Consider the following 19,979-nt stretch of genomic DNA (forward strand, 5'->3'; position numbering starts at 1 on the left):
GCAATGATTTACAAATCTCATAAACCCATATGTTATTCACAATAGAACATATAAAATGTTTAGACTGAGGAATTGTACCATTTTAAGAAAAAATTTAACCGCAACACGTCCCAAAAAAGTTGGGACAGGGCAACACAATACTGGAAAAGAAAGTGTTACTAAAAAGAAACAGCTGGAGGTTAATTGGCAATAAGTCAGAAACATAAAAAGATGTATCTTAGTATCTCATTCAGGTTTTATTTACATTTTACACAACGTCACAATTTTTTTTGGAATTGGTTGTACTGTAATGTTACTTGCATGTTATGTGGCACCCTATTTTAAGCCAGTCTTCCTCTTGTAAGTCTGAATGCGTAGGTGTGCTAGTGTATTTTTATCAGGCCTGAATACTCACACTTGCTCTGATGGCTCTCTGTCTCTGAGAGTGTGCATGACTGTTAGCTTGTGGTTTTTGCTACAGTAATCTTACACTCATTTCTGGAAACTGAAATTCCCCAGACAGGCAGTACAGGCTCTAAATTTACACACAACAGCTCTGTGCTTAGTGTGTGTTCTGCCTCATTTCATCCCTTCACATAAAATCAAATGGTAGAAAAGTAAATCTAGTGAAAGGACTTTTACTTTTTCTCCATGGCCTGTTTCTCTTTGGTTAATTCGTTCAGCTTGAGCTCCAAGTTGTCACACTTCTCGATCGTCTCCTTAAATTTGGATTTCATATTGTTGATCTGAAACCAAATAACTATTACTTTATCTATGTAACAATAAAATAAATTTGAATATTAATGTTACTGGTTGCACTTCCAAAACTCTGTTTTACCTCTTCCGCTGTTTCTTTTTCTAGATGAACGATTTTATTTTCCCAGTAGATGCGTTGTGATTCCAGTTGGCTGGTCAGCAAATAAGAATACTGGGGAAAAGGATGGTGAATATTCTAAAATGTGTCACTGCAAACAATGAATTAATTGCGTATGTTAAACTAGAGCACAAGAAAAACAAACCTCAAGCTGTAGTGAGTCGATCTTCTCGTCCTGACAGGAGTCACCCTCACACTCATACTGCACGATTTTGCCGTCCGTCTTGTTGGCCACCAGCCGATGCACATAGTTATCTTAGTTACATAAACAACAAAATTCTTATTTGACTCACTTTACATAAAAAAAACAAAACAAACCTGTGTATTCAGGCTCAGAAATATGCAGCATGACATCCAATGTTTGCATACCTCCTGCGTAATCCCAGACTCTGTGGTTGGTCAGCTGCATGGCGTAGGTGTGCTGTGTTTCCTCAAAGTGCTTGTAGGCATGGCGACTAACATAGCGTCCGCACCCGATGTGGCCGCAAATCAGGCAGATCCACAAGTTCTGTGGACAAAGTGTAACTTTTGCTGTGTATGCAAATATCGCAGCTAGTTTTTCGACATTAAACAGAATTCTGCACTCAAACGTATACTGTAGATTTGTACCTCCTAGAATCATAACGTGCTCATCCCAGCACTCCTATTTACAATATGCTCATATTGAATATCCTTTCAACACCAGCTTAGTACTATTGGCCTTTACCGTTCATAGTGCAATGATTTATAATCCCACCAGAAGTTCCCTTTTGAGTCTGGTTCTACTTCATGCTGTCTCAGGGAGTTTTTCCTTGCCCACTATCTACGTCAGGATTTCTGTAAAGCTGCTTTGTGACAATGTCTACGGATGAACACACAATACAAATAAAAACAGAATAGGAGTAGAACTGGAACATCTGGCTACCTCTTGCACGCCGCACTCAAAGCACTTATTCTCCTCCACAGTCTCCGGGGTCTGACAGTACCGGCACACAGGGCACCTAGAAAGAGACAACCGTCTGTGTCTTAAATACACAGTCAGAACATCATCCGTTCTAGCAGTTGGCAACTTTATTGTCCTCGCCTGTACTTTGCTCACCTTTTAAGTCAAAGGTCATCTGCTACAATGGTACAATAGCCTAAAAACAACACGTCATGACACTGTTTGGAATGAGCTAGGAAGAATGGAGAAAATTCCCAGCAGGCCTTTCTTTTAACAGATGTTAGAATAGTAAACAGTAATACGTCATTGTGTGTCAGTGCTTTATTATGAAGGACTAATGCAAAGGGGGAAAAATATCAAAAGATTTTTTTTTGAGAATATCAAAAACATCACCGAAGTTTTAAAAAAAAAAAAACAAACAGCTGGACTGAAATAAAAACAGAATCCACTTGCAGTGGGCTGTAATTATATACCAATACTTTGCAGAGTTTTGCAGAGTAAACTGTGTATAAATTATCTGCTTGGTTTAGCAGAGAACTGGAATAGCTGAATGGTGTGTGAGTGAGTGTGTGTGTGTGTGTGTGTGTGTGTGTGTGTGTGTGTGTGTGTTACTCACGAGGCATCCTCCCAGCGCTGCAGGCATTGGCTGTGGAAGCTGTGGTTACACAGGGTGGTGAGTACACCGTTCACCGACTCGTCCATGCGCTCCAGACACACCGTGCATTTGGGCAGCTCAGTCAAGTCCATCACTGGTAAACTGGCCCCCTAATGGGTTCAAAACCAGTAAAACAGTCCATTAGCCTTTAAATAGCTCTACAAAACATGCCATTATTTGGAATAAAAATTAAATGTCGAGAAGAAGAACGTATTGAAATCATTCTCACGGTTGGATCGGGAAGCTGCCGCAAGGTTTCGAGGGCTTTAACAGGAAACATGGCGAGCATGTCGCCAAACTTATTAACTAATTCGGAAAGACTGGAGGTTTTGCGAACCGACCGAAAAGTGGACGTCCACGAACATCCACTGACGAAGACACAACCGACCTGGTGCTGGCAAACATAGTCCCCAATGTATGGAGACTTGGGACACCCTGTAAGTAATATATAACCCATTTAATAACCCCTGTTAAAATTGCAAGTTTTTTGATGTAAAAAGGAAACCGAGATAAATAATATCAGAACTTTTTCCACCCTTTAATGTGATTATATCTACCAACAAAGTGAAACCAAGTGAAAAACAAACAAAAAACACAACTTGCAATAACCTGGCAGCATAAGTGTACACAACCTTTAATGATACAGGGTACGTGACTGTACTCAGAATTACCCAATCACATTCAAACTCATGCTTCATAGTGATTATTGTACATCATCAACGATGTGATTCTGATTAACCACAACTAAAAATCAGCTGTTTCTGTAGGATTTTCTTGACATCATCTTCGTTTCATCTGACTGCTGAAGCCATGATCGCAAATAGCTTACAAAGCATGTATGGGATCTCGTTGTGGAAAGGTAGTAATCAGGAGAGGGGTACAAATGAATTTCGAAAACATTAGATGCACCCCGGAACACCGTGGAGGAAACGGAGCATCACAGTGACATCAACAAGAACAGGACGTCCCTCCAAAAGGACAAAACAAAAACGTATCAGGGAGGCTGCCAAGAGACCTACGGCAACATTCGAAAGAGCTGCAGCAATATCTGGTAAGTACTGGTCACTCCCTGCACGTGACGGCAATCCCCACAAACTATGTGGCAAAATGTGTTATGGTCTGATGAGACCAAGGTATAATGGATAGCTCCAAATACCAATCTATTTTAGCAAAAAAAAAACTGCAGGTCTCTAGACAGCTGAAGCTGAAGAGAAATTTCACCGTCCAGCATGATAACGACCCAAAGCACAAATTCAAGTAAACAAAGGAATGGTTTCAGAAGAAAATGATCAATGTTTTGGAGTCCAGATCTAAAACCTATTGAAAACCCGTGGAAACACTTGAAGAAGGCTGTGCACGTTGATATACAGTGCTGTGAAAAAGTATTTGCCATCAGTCTCCTGATTTCTTCTGTTTTTGTGTATCTCATACTAAATTGTTTAAAAAATGAACATAAAATCTAAGATAAAACAAAGGCAACCTGAGTGTAAACAAAATGTTATTTCTTGAAGCAAAAAAGTTATCCAATACCAACTGGGCCTGTGTGAAAATGTATTTAACACCTATAGTTAATTCCATCAGCCTGGGAAGGGTTACAAAGCTATTTCAAAGGCTCTGGGGCTCCAAAGGACCACAGTGAGAACCATTATCTCCAAATGGAAAAATTGCATAGTAGTGAACCTTCCCAGAAGTGGCAGAGCTTCTAAAATTCCTCCAAGAGCACAGCAGCGACTCATCCAGCACGTCACAAAAGAGCCAAGGACAACATCAAAGGACCTACAGGCCTCTCTTGCATCAATAAAAGTCACTGTTCGTGACTCCACTATCCAAAAGACACTGGGCAAAAATGGCATCCATGGAAGAGTGGCGAGGTGAAAACCACTGCTAACCCAGAAGAACATTAAGGCTCGTCTGAATTTCGCCAAAACACACCTTGATGGTCCTCAAACCTTTTGTTGATTGATGAGTTGAAAGTGGAACTGTTTGGAAGACAGGGTCCCGTTACATCTGGTATAAACCATACACAGAATTCCACAAAAAGAACATCATACCTACGGTCAAGCATGGTGGTGGAAGTGTGATGGTGTGGGGATGCTTTACTGCTTCAGGGTCTGGGCAACTTCCAATAATTGAACATGAACTCTGCTCTCTACCAGAAACTCCTAAAGGAGAATGTCTGGTCTTCAGCTGAAACTCAAGCATAGGAGTAAATCCTAGTCCTAGAAGTAAGTCAAAGACTGAACTCCACTAGCCTTGGCCTTCAGAGTTTTAATGTGTTGTTTTTGTTTTTTTTAAGACCCCTTATGCAGTTCCTCCACTGATTTATTACAGAGCATGTAAACATGGAAAACATAAAGACGTGGTAAACCTCTGAAAGAAGGGGGAAAGAAGACACACAATGAAAACAGACTGGCATTTGCTGCCAAATTCCTACCTCTTCAGACTTGATCACCTCGGCCCTCTCGACATAGACCAGCTGGCACACGGCATCCTCAATGGAGTTGAACTGCCGGCCATTGCAGGTTGTATAGAAGCTGTCAGCATCAGCCTGTCGAAAGAAAAATAAAAGAATATTAAGCAACACCTTCTGACCAATCAAATTCAAGAACTCCGCTGCTGTGTTATAAAAGCAGTCTCGTATATTGCTGGCTAAGTGTAGTCACTGCACAAAAACCAGGCTGATCGGACTGTACCTGGGTGGCAAACTTTATCAGCACCATGTACTGGTTGGGCATAGAATCACGGATGATCTTCATGTGCTCCATGACGTCATTAAAAGGTGCCACAAACTTCATGAGGTCATGGCTGGTCATTGTTGTCGACACACTGAGCACACAAAGCATGGCGCTGCGCCTCACGTCTTCCTTCAGCGATGTCATCTTGCTGTAGGCAAAAGTAAACACAGAGTAAAAACACAGCTGCATAAAGGCATTCTTCTTCATAAAGGCAATCAGTGGAACAAAGAACCCACTGTTTGCACAATCTGTTTTGACAAAATATCTGTACACTGCCTTTCAAAAACTAACAATGTAATGTGTTGTGCGTTAGTAACAGAATGTTACCGTAACTGTAGTTTCAGCGCTGCACTACAGCACAGTGAATATGAAAGGAAACATGAGGTTGATGTATGAAAGGTCAGCGCTAAGATATTTATTTCAATAAATGTGTTTCCATCCATGTATTTTAATTTTGGGATATCGCATTAAAAAAAAAAATGCTGGATGGAAACTCCGGATGCAAATAAAATCTCCAGGATGTGCATTTAAAAAAAAGTATACGCTCAATTGAGGCTGATAATTTTTTTATTTGATAAGACATGCGCATAAACGACAACGGAAACACATTTACCGAATAAATTCTTCAATAAGCATCAAAAAAAAAGTCATGTGACTTCACCTCAACAAATGATTGGATAATTGGCTCAGAAAAGTAAAAACGGTAGATAGCGAGAGTATGAGGCAGGACGGCCGGGGGTTCAAGCCCCAGCACTGCCACTGTTGGACCCTTGAGCAAGGCCCTTAATCCTCTCTGCTCAAGGGGCGCTGTATCATGGCTGACCCTGCACTCTGACCCCAACTTCCTGACATGCTGGGGTATGTGAAGAAAAGAATTTCACTGTGCTGTAATGTATATGTGATAAATAAAGACTCTATCATTATCATTATCATTACACCCTGAATGGGACACGGTCCATCGCATGACACCATACATACACTCATACACACCTAGGAGCAATTCAGTGTTGCAAAATCCACCTCCAGACTTGACAGTGTTCTTACTTTGTCTTGTAGAGGTGCATGATGCCATGGATAATCTCCACAGATGGGTTGCCGCTGAAGAAAGAGATCTGATCTGGAAGCTGTTTGGAGGGCGATTCGGGGACTCTTGTGGCATCGCTATCCTCCGTTTTACTGCTGCCACTTTCCTCGGTCGACTGTGCTCCCCCTTTCTCCTCAGGTACATCTACAAAGGAGCGTGCAATTTTTTCAGAAATTCAGCTATGTCGCTATACTGATTCATTCTGCTGCTGCTACTACTACTACAGACCTGTTTACTATCAGCGTTACATATGGTGGCTTATGAAATAATTTTCCGAATACTTTGCCGCACCAGTTCAGCGCCACACCTCAAACTGAATTCCTGTCAGTGTATGTTTAATTTGTTACAATTTCTAAAGCCAGTATGAACTATGAATTCTTTAGCAACTAAAGCCAAACTAAGAGGAAAGGGTATGTAATTGCAAAAGTGAGGAATGAGTCTGGAGCTGTCAGTAGGTTCTACGACTTTAAGGGGTAATTCTGTTTTTGTTTGGGGTTTCCCCCTCCTACAGACAAGGCAGGGATCCTCAGAATCAATCTGTTGTCTCCCAGCCGCCACCATCACCACCATCATCATCACCACCACCACCACAATCAACACCATCACCACACCTCTATCAATGCATTCAGGTGATGCTGAGAGGTAGAAGAGAGCAAAAAAGAATTGCGTGTCATTTGGGAAAAAACTGTAGAATTTATTCAAACCTGAGCTCGCCATGAGAGTCTCAATCACCATGTCTGACATGGCCCGGCTGCCCATGTGCTGATGGAGGATAGCGGCCTTCTCTATCTCCGTCTTGCCCCCGAGTGCCATCCTGGCCGAGGCCAGGGCCTTGTCTCGCATCTCCTCTTCAGACATCTCATCTGTGGGCGAATGGACAGAGAGAAAGCACTTCACTATGATTTTTATTATTATTTTTTCAGTCATCCAGATCCAGCTAGTTGTGAGAAGTCAAGGCTGGACATATATATACTGTAATAAACACAAAACCCAGGACAGTGAGCACTGTGTGAAGTCCCGTGATGTTCAACCTGCAAACTGCACAGTCACTCAGGAGAGACGAGGAGTCTGGAGGTGGAAAACACTGACAGGAAAGTTCTAGAGAAGTCTTGGTGAACATGTTAACTAGTTAACTAGTCAGTGGTCTACACTACTACACAACCCTCATTACATTACCTCACTACTCTCCCTTATACAGCTACTCACTACTTCTAACGATGAACAGCTGCTTTATTCCGGCTATTAAAGTGACAGCAGCTAGACTTTCAGCTTGGTAGCTTACCGGCACAGTACTGAAAACCTTGTGGCATGAGCGACTGGTCCGCGAGCTCCAGACGGATCACTACAAGTGATACGCTCATGTGTTAAACTGTCAGCTCGCGCGCGCTAAAGGCTACAGATTGATCTAGCACAAAGCAAAACAAAGCGCGAGCTACGTGACACATAAACACCACAGACATAAAGAAAACGTCACAATATTGCTCAACAACTAGATACAAACACTGAGTTTTTGTCATTTATATCTCAAATAAATTTACTTCAGTGTTCAGTCATTTTGTTTATTTATTTTACAGTTTCTGAATAAGAAAAGACAAGATAACTGAAGTTTAGGAATTAAGAAAATTATCCGTCATCCTTCACTTCCGGGTCAGATGATTTCACGTTTCAAAATAGAAGCTCTGATCAGTTAGATGACGTTACTTTTTCGGGGCCTTTTTCAAGGTATCACGGGAGTGAACGACTGTTTGAAAGACACACACACACGCGCGCCGGTAGTGAAAAATTAAAGGATTTTTTTCACATTTATCACGAAGACCTTAGACAAAAGTCTCATTACACATCCTAAAATCTGAATAAAATTAAGTTAAAATGTTTTTTCTTTGCAATGTATTTTTTTTTTTTTTTTTTTTTTACCACCCCAACACTTAATTTAGCCGAAAAATCTAAATAAAAATAAATAAAAGTTCCTGGGTCTCAGCAGGATATACAACAAAAACCAAAAGGAAAAAAAAATATCAAACCCGCTGATTGTTTTTCTCTCCTAAAAAGATATTTTACAGAAGACTATTAAATCTCTTACATTCAATAAACTGAATACAAACAGATTTATTAATCTATCATTTAGTATGACCATTTTCAATGTTATGTTATTCAGTTCAGCTGTGAAGTGCAGGTGCCGGGTAATTTACTGGTAATTTACTGGTAATTGTCATTTGTCATCATGTGCGCACAAGTACGAAGAAAATCATTGTTTCTGAAACTTTTGTAAATCCGAAAGAAATGTCTAGTTTTGGCTACTGTTGTAGAAAAATCTCTCCAACCTCCAAGTCAAAAAACACTGATAGACAAGGGGTTGTAGATGTCAAAAGAAATCAAACATTATTTAAGCAATAAAGTTGAGATGTCTGAATTCATGCAACATAACTTGGGTCTTTTATACTATTCTGAACAGTGTGCTCATCTAAGGTGGGGTTTTCATCACAATTAATTACTCCTGTCTATATGTTGCCTTGCGCAAGACCAGCCCATCAGTTTGTTTGTTTTTTAAAAAAAAACCCTTCGTAAGTTCACTCTGTACAAAATTCGCTCCTACCACCTTTTAATGGTTTCTCTCTCCTTAGTTACCCTGAGGCCCCAAAACCATAGTTACCCTGAGGCCCCCAAACCATAGTTACCCTGAGGCCCCAAAACCATAGTTACCCTGAGGCCCCCAAACCATAGTTACTCTGAGGCCCCCAAACCATAGTTACTCTGAGGCCCCCAAACCATAGTTACCCTGAGGCCCCCAAACCATAGTTACTCTGAGGCCTCCAAACCATAGTTACCCTGAGGCCCTCAAACCATAGTTACCCTGAGGCCCCCAAACCATAGTTACTCTGAGGCCCCCAAACCATAGTCACTCTGAGGCCTCCAAACCATAGTTACCCTGAGGCCCCCAAACCATAGTTACCCTGAGGCCCCCAAACCATAGTTACCCTGAGGCCCCAAAACCATAGTTACTCTGAGGCCCCAAAACCATAGTTACCCTGAGGCCCCAAAACCATAGTTACCCTGAGGCCCCAAAACCATAGTTACTCTGAGGCCCCAAAACCATACTTCCTTTAGGCCCAGAAACCCCATACCATAGAGGTATCTCTAACTTACACAAGTATGCACACAACATGTCTAGATGTTACTTTATTGCTTGAGTCCTTGTGTAGAGGAGCACAAGGCAACACAGGATTTTTCTAACTAAGTACATACTTATAGTAATATATAGAATATAGTGTAATTTGAATATACTCTATAGCTTTTAATTATGCTTCTTTAAATCAACTATATATATACTTCAATTATGCTTTTTTAATATACTCTGTACTGCGCGAACATTTACACACAACTTACTAAAAGATTGTCAGTATTTATCATGTTGTCATTATAAGATGAGAGAAAGAGTGGGGTGCTGAGTCAACAACAAAAATGTTCTTACTAGCATGGCAGTGTGAAGTGCTGCGTAGCTGAAAATAGATAGTTGTTTTGTTTAGTTCTGGTCAGCAATGCCATGTTTTTCTGTGTGTTTGATAGCAATGTAATCTGTTTACAATAGAAGTGGATTACATAGGCCTATTGTTTACAGTGTAGTCTGCTTCCACTGTAGAGAGAAACAAAGGTGATTTTTGTATATGTAGTGATAGTGTGATTTAGTTGCACATTTTTGGGAGTCACAGACAGGCACAATAGGGATGAGAAACATCGGAATATGAACTTGATTAGTAAAAAATTGAAAAAGTAGACTGTAATAGATGGAAAGACATTTTATTTTTGATTTTGCCCTGCGATGGGTTGGCACCCTGTTCAGGGTTCGCCTTGTGCCCCAAGTTCTCTGGCATAGGTTCCAGGTTCCCCACGACCTTGTGTAGGAGAAGCGGTATGGATAATGGATGGATGATATACCATGATTAGAGAATATGACGTTATAGCGTTAATGGTATAGACCTCTGTATAGATACTCACAAAAGTATAGACTTTCTCTTTTTTTTTAAACCTTATGATGATAAAATCATAGAAATCATTTCTACATTTCTACATGTTGCTAAACTACCGATGGGTAAGAGGTTTTATACCAGTTTCTCTACCCAAATGTGTTAATACATTTTAGCACTGCAATATAATTTAAAGGTTTAGTCAAATGGCAGACGTTACCCAACGTGAGCAGAATGTAAAAAAATACAGCCCTCCCTTTGGTTGTCTTCCAAAACTCTTAAAACACTGAATGCTGAAGAGAGGGTCACATTCTGAATTCTGCAGCGAAAATGATTGGCAGGTTGCAGACACTTCCTTGTCCTGATTTGCTGAAAATTGCTGGTCCACGTTACTGTAGCTAAATATAGAGATACTGTACCATGATATACCAAACCCATGATCTTGGATTGTACAATGATCATACGGTGAAGATTTGATGTTGAGATCTATATTCGCTTGCAACAGCAGCAGGTTGGATTTGTAATTTTGTAATTTAACACAACTATAGGGGCTGTCCTGGATCACAAACACTGGATAGCATATGAACACACATGCAATAGCATTCAAAAACATACACAGGCTTAATCATGCCACAGCATCACTAGTGTGACACTTTTTCTTTTTTTTTTTTTACACCCAGGGACTTTATTTGCATGTTTGGCTCACAGCATTTTTCCTGGAACACAAAGCCATAAGTAACAGATAAACCAGAGTGATGTATTAGTCTATCTGTTATAAGGTTCTCTCTCTCTCTCTCTCTCTCTCTCTCTCTCTCTCTCTCTCTCTCACTCACTCACACACACACACACACAAATCAAATCGTATATGTTCATGCTCACCTCCTTTCATAGCATCACACTTACACTCCAAATGTTGTACTGTTACTGTTGTACTTGTTGCTCCCCATATGCAAAGAAAAAGTATTTGCATATTTCTAACATGTAAATCATAACAATGACACTGGTTTATATGTTTGATATACAGTATATAGAGACATATATATAGAGACAAATATTTGCTATTTCATTGCCATGATATGACATACTGAATATTGCTTATATATTTTGGATTTTTTTTTTTTTAATCACCCAAAGAATCCCCACCCTTATATTTCCATGCTTGAGTAGATATTACGGGTGGGACTATTCTCAGCACAGCACAGACACTGGCATAGCAGTGGCATTTTAATGTGTGTTACACTGGTCCAATAAACAGCCAGAATATTATTGTACAAATGTAAATAATGAGCCTGATGTTTCAGCAGTCTCAAAAGATTATGTTCATGAAATGAACCTTAATATAGTTATTTTACAGTCAGTGGGTTTGTGGTTGCAAAACGTTTGAGACCCCACCACTATAATCTTTTATTAGTGTCAGTTTCTGATCACAGGACTGCTGTTGGCTGGGCTTGGTAGACTGCAAAAAAACAGAAGTGTTATTTCCTAGCACCGTCTATGCACTTGATACACACATACCAAAACCATACACAGCACACTCTTAAAAATAAAGGTTCTTCGATGGTTCTTTACAGCACCAAAGAACCTTCTCTTAATGTTGATAAGACTAAAGAGATGATTGTCGACTTCAGGAGAACCCAAGCAGACCACTCTGCACTGCACATCAATGGAAGAACTGTGGAGAGAGTCAAAAGCTTCTTGGTGTGCACATGACTGAGGACCTCTCCTGGACTCTAGAAGGCCCAGCAGTACATCCACTTCCTGCGGAGGCTGAAGAGAGCCAAAGTTCCCCCTCCCATCCTCACCTCCTTCTATAAAGGGATGATAGAGAGCATTCTGAACAGCTGTCTCACTGTGGGGTACGGAACTGCACAGCCTCCGACTGCAAGATACTACAGTGGATGATGAGAACAGCGGAAAAGATCATTGGGGTTTCTCTACTCACCATCGACACCTCATTCAACAACCGCTGCATCCTGCACCCCTCTCACAGTTTTCATGGACTATTCACCCTCCTGCCATCTGGCAGAAGGGACAGGAGCATCCGTGCCACCACCAGCAGACTCTGTAACAGTTTCTTCCCTGAGGCAGTCAGATTACACCCAGCTGCCTCCCAACACTCACCTGGGCTTGTCGAACACCTAACCCAGTAAGACTCAGTACTACTGCACACTGCACTTTACATACAGTAGCTGCATCAGTCACTTTATACTGTGGAACTTGTTTTTGCTGCTATACTTGTGCTGCTACATTACAAAATAGCGACAGTCCATGTTCTGTGTATCTATTGTCCTGTGTATTTGTTGTTTTGTTCTGTGTATTTATTGTTTTGCACTCATATCACTCTGTTGTGTATTTGCACTTTATGTAGTCATGCGTACTGTTCCATGTTACACCATGGTCCTGAAGAAACGCCAATTCGTTCCAATGTATACAAACTATAAAGAGGAATGACCATAAAGACCCACTTGACTTGACTTCTTCTTGTCAAGAACAATTTTTCATTGTATAGGGTCCTCGAGTTGAGCTATATGGTTCTGTGGAGATTAAAGAAGTTCTTTACGTTTCATTATAGGTTCTTCAAAGTAATGTATTAGTTCTTCAAGGTATCATCCCTTGATAGGTTAAAGTAAACCCTATAAGCTTCTTTGTGGGACTGGAAAAGGTTCTCCTGGCATCACTCTTAAGACCCTTACATTAGTTCCTGAAAGTAAGGGTTTTGTTTTTTTAAAGAACTTATGATAACTTCAGTTCAATTCAGTTTTATTTGTATAGCACTTTTAACAATGGACATTGTCCCAGAGCAGCTTTACAGAAATATATAAATTCAGGATATAGATTTTAAATGTAAGAATTTATCCCTAATTAGCAGGCCAGAGGTGACAGTGGTGAGGAAAAACTCTCTGAGACGATATGAGGAGGAAACCTTGACAGGAACCAGGCTCAAAAGGCTCAATATCTATAACTGGTTATGTATTATAAAATCCAGCAACAGGCACAATAATTCAAGTGGGAAGTGTCTGTAACTCCATAAAATATGAAATAAAGGGTTGCCATTTATAAAAAAAAAAATTTAAAAAAATTGTCGGTACAACCCCTCATCGTGTACTTTATCTTCTCGAGTTTAAAAAAAAAAACACCATGTCCTTTAGCCACTGAGAGATGGATGGATATTTAGCATATTTTCAGTGCAACAATAGGGAACGTCTTGCTATTACGGATGTGAAAGCGATTATATATTCTTGTACAGAGCTTAATGGAACTGAGGCATCAGGAATCCCAAATATAGCAATCAATGGGCAAGGTTTTAAGTCTACTCTGAGAATAGTGGACATGATGGTAAAGGAACCAGTCCAAAAACCATAGAGACCAGGGCAAAAGAAAATCATATGGCCAAGATGACGGGGAGAGCCATGGCATTTATCACACTTGTCCTCTACTTCTGGATATATTACAGAAAGTCTCGACTTAGACAAATGGACTCTATGTAAAACTTTGAATTGTATGAGTCCAAGATGAGCACAGGAAGTGGTAGACTGTATCCTACCTATAGCACGTTCCCAACACTCTTCACTTATTTGTACTCCTAACTCCATTTCCCATGCATTCTTAATTTTGGTACTTGACTCACTACCTAACGTCAGAATAAAATCATAAATCTTAGAAATCATTCCTCTCTGATGTGGATTGTTTGAAAACAAGCTTTCCCAAGCCTGTTCAGGAGGCGCAGAGGGGAAATTAGAAAAACATCTGGAAACAAAACTTGAAAACTTGAAAATAACAGAACAGATGCGTCACAGGGAGGTCACAAGTAGATGACAGATTGTCAAAGCTATCAAAGACACCATCGGCATACAGATTTTTAAATTGTTTAATGCCCTTGTCATACCACACTGAAAATGTAGAGTCCAAACACGATGGAGGAATTAAGTGGTTTTTGCTTAAAGGACCCAAAGAGGATGCACCTACAAATTTAAAGCGCCGTCTAAATTGATACCAAATCTTAAGTGTGTTAAGGACAACTTGATTATCAGTATATAGAGAGAGTTTTGTAGGTAGAGAGGAATAAAGTAAAGCAGGTATAGAGGATTGACTGACTGACTAAATTGAAAAGGTAGATCTGACTGTTGGAGAGAAAATGCTGCAGTATTGACGGGAAAACAGTCGCTTTTCTCCAAATTTAATTTATAACCCGAGACAAAACTGAAGGTTTCCAGAACACCTAAGACAGCAGGCATAGAGGCAATAGGATCGGTTACAACTGGCACCCTGTCTGGGTGTACCCCGCCTCGTGCCCGATGCTCCCTGGGATAGGCTCCAGGTTCCCCGTGACCCTGAAAAGGAGTAAGCGGTAGAAGATGGATGGATGGATGGATCGGTTACACACAATAACAAATCATCAGCATGTATCGACAATTTGTATTCAACACCGTATCGGACTATTCCTTTAAACAAGTGGAAAGATCTTAGTACTATAGACAGAGGTTTGATAACGACAGCAAAAAGCAGAGAGGATAGCCTTGGTGACACCCTCGTCCGAGAGCAAAATAATCCGAATATCATTCGTGTGAACCCTGGCTTTAGGGGCTGAGTAAAGGAGGCGAATCCAAGAAATAAATTTAGAGGTCAATTTTTTTAATGAGGGTTTTGATAAACGCTAGTTGAAATAATTTAGGTACATAGCCAGTGCTAAAGGAAGAATTGGTTCTTTTTAGAGTGGGTTTCATTAGTTCTGAAATAATCTATTTAAAGAAACATGCAGGTGAGGGATCTAGTATATAAGTTGATGATTTTGATGAAAAACATTGGTTCCTTGACACATGGCACTGCTGTGAAGAACCATTACTGGGTTCTTTAAAGCACTAGTAAATAGATGGTTCTCTAAAGAGTAAAAGGTTCTTAATGCAGCTTAAAAGGGAGCGGTATGCTATGGCATCAGGCCGAAAAATAATAGTGACATGGTAGTGGCAGTGTTGTGGTGGTCTCTTTCCACTGATGGACGTACCGGGGGACTCACAAATAGCCTAAAGTGCATGAATGTGGTAGATTTACCTGATAAAATGGCCAACGCATGTATGTATTTTTCTCGCATGTGGGTCTGGGGATGTATTTGAACTGGCATGACTCATCTATTAGGGTGAAGGAAGCATCAAGGACTTAACATACCAATTTATTTCTGTTGATGTCTCTTAAATATTGTCCATTAAATCATGAAAATGGCATGCTGCAAAGTGATAAATGATTTGAAATATAATGCACACATGCAGTTCAAATATAAAGAAAATTATCTCTTAATGTGTTGTAATGTTCTAGGAAGAAACGTTTTCTAGTCGTTATCAGAGGAAGTACTGTAGCTGTGGTATGAGTGATGTGTCCATCACGAACGAGTCGACTCTTCTAGATGATCCGGCTCTTTTCTTGCTGTGTAATTGAATCCCACTTCTGAGTTCTCACATCTGAATGGGAATGCTGAAGTGTTTGTTTGGCTGTCAGGTAGTTTTTGTTTTTTTCAGGCAGTATGACAGGGAGACTCGGAGATTTATCAGGAAAAACTGCAAATGAAGTACAGACACAATGCTCACTATAACATTAAAGCAAGTTTACTGTGTTTGTCAGTGCACATTTGTAGTGCCAAATACAATCTGAAGTAATGCTATTTAGCTGACTACTTAGGTTGAGTATGATTTTCTTAACAATTTCATGAAAAGAATAATCACTGGTAAATGTTTTGTACTGTTTAGAAAGATGGAAAGTTTTGGAATTCCCATCACAACATGGTGCACTAGCTTACTCAACAGATGTGTTTGTTTCCACACTCGTGCTCACCTACTACTTTGACATTTTATTTAGTATGCGGATTTGGATGGAGCTTGTAGCAGGATAACTACTTTTACTACTATTGAGTACAGCAGCAGCACATACGCCATGCAGTTTTTGTGCTACTGTTCAGTGCATTAGAGCTGTGGTTGGATGTGGTGGTGAAGAGGAAGGGGGAGGGGCTTGGTGGAGAGATGAGCAAATAGGTGGAGTTCAGAGCAAGTGGTGAGTAGAGGTCAGGAACGAGATACCTCCTCCTCCTCCTCTTGTTCTTCTCCATGCTCTAGGCTTAAAGAAGACTTTAAGACATTACCAAACCTCTCCGTGGTGATCTGCTGAAGGTAAGGGAAGTGTGTTTGTGTGTGTGTGTGTGTGTGCGCGCGCGCGCCTGTACTGGTAGTTCTCGTGCAGTTGATTCTCTCACCGCTGCAGACGGTGGCCTCAATCGTCTCTTCTTCTCTTCTTCTTCTGTTAATCTTGTCACCATCTCTACTTCCCGTTTCGCACGGTTCATCTGTTAGCTTAGTCAGCGCTCTAATGTCCACATAGCACTAACAGGCGGCAGTTATAAAACAACAACAAAAAATACCCTTAAACAAACAAATAAAACCAAAACCAAACTGGTTAGCTGTTATGGACAGGTACACACCGCGGTGACTGTGTGCAGTTTGTAATACTCGGGAATAACTGCACACGATCGCGTTGGAACATGGACAGGATTTCCAGGAAGGAAACCAGCTTTATCTGCTCGGTTATAAAGGAGGGGATGTTGAACGCGTGAAACTGTGAAATGAACAAGAGCACTCGGAAGCGTACAAGCGCGAGCTCTTCAAATACACGCGCATTCCTGAAGTGTTGAGTGCGTGTGTGCGCGCGCGTGCCTGTGTATGTGTGTGCGTGTGTCCAGGACACTTATCGATGGAACACTATTCCAAAATGACGATCCCCACCTGGTGTCCTTCATCCATGAACCGGAATAACCGGCTTTACGTGGAAGGCGAATGATCAAATGAGTATGATTTGCATGCGCGAGCGTGCGCTCTCTCTCTCTCTCTCTCTCTCTCACACACACACACACACACACACGTACACGTGCCTGCCTCTACAAGTCTTCTGTTCTCTCAAGGAAAAAGCAGCAAACAGCCTCATTACGGAGAGAAAGAAGAGAAAGTTGGCAGTGATGAAGCGAGTTGCGCAGAAACACCCTGAAAACAAAACTTACTGACTCTGTGGCGGTTCTCCTCACAGCACTTGATACTAAAAGTCAGAAACTGACATCAAAATTAAGGTTTTATTGCCTTTAGTATGAATATTTTACCCTAAAGGTTTACCTACATTTATGGCATTTGGCAGACGCCCTTATCCAAAGCACATTACATTAATCTAATTTATACAGCTGAGCAGTTGAGGGTTAAGGGCCTCGCTCAAAGGCCCAGCAGTGGAAGCTCGGCAGTGCTGGGATTTGAACTCATGACCTTCTGAGCAGTTGTCCAACCAGTATCTTAACCACTAAGCTACCACTGCCCTATCTATAAGTTAGTGTACTCCAAAACAATGACAAACTGCACATGTAGAAATTATGTGCATTCAAAATGTGCAGTTTCTCTCTGCCACAAATATGGATCAAGAATTTTGATGACATCATTCTGCATGTCAGCTTCTCATAAGATTTTCTGTCCAATCAGATGCTCTTTAGAATCTGGTGTCCCGCCCCAACATTATAAAAATCTATGGTACAAACTGTTAAGTATGGCTTAGCCTGGGCTGTGAGGGTAAGCTTAACACGATTGGCTACTTAAAAGGGGGCAGAGCCACTCGTTATGTCCCGCCTTGACTTCCTGTTTCAGTAGAGACTTCCTGTTTCAGTGGAAACTTCCCGGGGACTTCAATGACTTTCGCATTCCTATTACTTATTTAAAAAAATACGTTCACTCTGCATTTATTTTTTGCTGCTTCAGATGAACCCTTTTTAAAATGGGGTGGGGAAAGATGATTGGGGTGTAGTCAAAAGGATACACATTTTACCGCCGACTCGAGCCTATCCAGGTTTCTTAAAATGCATTCCAACATCAGTTAATGAAAATAAATGCTACCTTTTTGTTTTCACAGATGGGGGAGCAAAACGTTTCTGTCATGCTTTCAGAGGATGAACTGGAGAAGACGAAGGAAAACAGGACAACACCGTTCTCCCAGTTCTCCGCAACTGTACGAGCCGTGGTGCGAATTCGCCAGAAGTACCAAGCAATGAAACGGCGCCGCATGGAGCGGGTAGCGTCAGCGTCCCAGCACAGTGCGCATTTAACAGTTCCGTGTGGTGATCAGCGCTCCACCAGCCCCAAGATCTTTACATTTGATGTAATCGATGGTAACAGTCCTGTCAATCTAGGCAAGAAAAGGAGAAAGAAAAAGGCACGTGTCTTGTTCCCCAATAGCAGCCGCCGAGTCTTGCCCACCAAGGAGCAGAGCCGGGCTAAGAGCTGCCTGGTCTTGTTATGCGTTGTGGTTTTCTTGCAGGTTTACAACGCCATTGAAAACCTGGATGACCATGTGCTCAAATACGATCTGGAGGGACTTGAGAAAACCCTTAAAAGAGAGGTTTTTGGACAGCAGGAAGTTACTGATGGCCTGTTGGGCCATTTAAAAGATTACTTGTCCACATATGTTCACAGTAAACCTTTGGTTATTTCTCTTCTTGGGCCCAGTGGTGTAGGAAAGAGCCACATAGGAAGGCTATTGGCTCAGCACTTCCGTTCTCTGGTGGGTGAGCAGCTGGTCATGCAGTACTTCGTGCTCCACCACTGTCCCACAGAAGGAGACATCCCACTCTGTACCAAAACTCTGACCTCCCAAGTCTCTGAGATGGTCACTCAGGCTGAAGAAGAGGAGAAGATCCCCCTGTTCATCTTTGATGAGATGGAGCATATGCCTACTGAGCTGCTGGAAACTGTGCATGGTCTCATCGCAAAAAAAGAGAATAACGAATATTTGAATGCCATCTACATCCTCATCAGCAACCTGGAGCAGGAAGAGATCACAAAGTTCGTGCTGCAGAACTCCACCAGTATCACCATTTCAGGCCGAGGGCACGTTAGCAAGGAGTTGAACGCTTTGCTGCTTAGTAATCTCAAAAAGCACCACTCGCTTTGGCTGGAGGCAGAGTTGCTGCCTCTCACACTTCTGGAAAAAAGCCACGTGATGCAATGTTTTATTGATGAAATGTCCCGGGAAGGATTTTACCCAGAGCGCTCTCATGTAGAAAGACTAGCAGACGAGCTGGGTTACTATTCTGTGGGTGAACGAGAGTTTTCACGCACTGGATGTAAGCAAGTGGTGGCAAAAGTGAATCTTCTGTGAAACCAAAGGCTGTGAACACTGAGGTCATGCAGAAGTCAGTACTGTTAGTAGAAGAATATTGGAGGAATACACTGATGCGTCAAGATCAGTACTAGTCTGTGATGGCTGGAAAAGACTGGCATGGTTTCTTTGTTATTTTTATAGCTCTAAAGAGGAATGTTATGAATGTTGTATTTTAAAGAAAGTTGCTGATTTTTTTAATGCTATCCCCCCGCCGAATATATTTGTTAAATACAAAGTGTCGCCAACAACTTCTCTCTCACGCATACACACAGACACACACACAGACACACACAGTGCAGAAGGATTCCTGTCTACTTTGTTTTGCAGTTGACTGTTACTGGTAAACTTCTGTAGGCTGGAACATGTCAACAAATGGTGAATTCCCCCAAGAGGAACTAGGGTGTTGGAGCTGAGAGACCTTTTCAGGAAAAAAAAACTTTGAATGGAACATTTCAGGACAGACCTACAAAGCCAAAGGTTTCAGTGATATGCTTAAAACAGATAGGAGTATAACAAAACAAGGTTGAGGTGAAAGTACTAAAACCTGACCATTTGTGGGGGGAAATGTCTTGGGATCACTGTTAAACCCCTGTGAAT

The 19,979-nt window shown here is 41.2% G+C and overlaps 2 protein-coding genes across 2 annotated transcripts in view; one reads left to right on the forward strand and one right to left on the reverse strand.

Annotated features, from left to right (window-relative positions):
• Nucleotides 1–7,999, reverse strand: part of brap (BRCA1 associated protein) — a 14,600-nt gene extending 6,601 nt beyond the window's left edge. The window contains exons 1-11 of the mRNA XM_053644894.1: nt 7,532–7,999; nt 6,954–7,112; nt 6,210–6,393; nt 5,124–5,313; nt 4,865–4,978; nt 2,392–2,540; nt 1,758–1,833; nt 1,223–1,361; nt 999–1,108; nt 818–907; nt 622–725 (exon numbers count right to left, since the gene is read on the reverse strand). Coding sequence (XP_053500869.1) covers nt 622–725; nt 818–907; nt 999–1,108; nt 1,223–1,361; nt 1,758–1,833; nt 2,392–2,540; nt 4,865–4,978; nt 5,124–5,313; nt 6,210–6,393; nt 6,954–7,112; nt 7,532–7,610 — 1,394 coding nt within the window. The 5' untranslated portion in view covers nt 7,611–7,999. The remainder of the gene's footprint in view (nt 1–621; nt 726–817; nt 908–998; nt 1,109–1,222; nt 1,362–1,757; nt 1,834–2,391; nt 2,541–4,864; nt 4,979–5,123; nt 5,314–6,209; nt 6,394–6,953; nt 7,113–7,531) is intronic.
• Nucleotides 8,000–15,794: 7,795 nt separating this feature from the next.
• Nucleotides 15,795–19,574, forward strand: tor4aa (torsin family 4, member Aa). Its single transcript, XM_053645547.1, has 2 exons — nt 15,795–16,366; nt 18,135–19,574. Exon 2 carries the CDS (start codon nt 18,135–18,137, stop codon nt 19,377–19,379), a length of 1,245 nt encoding a protein of 414 aa, XP_053501522.1. The 5' UTR covers nt 15,795–16,366; the 3' UTR covers nt 19,380–19,574.
• Nucleotides 19,575–19,979: the final 405 nt, after the last annotated feature.

The sequence above is a fragment of the Ictalurus furcatus genome, chromosome 16, assembly GCF_023375685.1.
Source record: "Ictalurus furcatus strain D&B chromosome 16, Billie_1.0, whole genome shotgun sequence".
Classification (NCBI taxonomy): domain Eukaryota; kingdom Metazoa; phylum Chordata; class Actinopteri; order Siluriformes; family Ictaluridae; genus Ictalurus; species Ictalurus furcatus.

Coding starts and splice junctions, on each gene's coding strand:
- tor4aa (XM_053645547.1), top strand. CDS start 18,135: ATGGGGGAGCAAAACGTTTCTGTCATGCTTTCAGAGGATGAACTGGAG.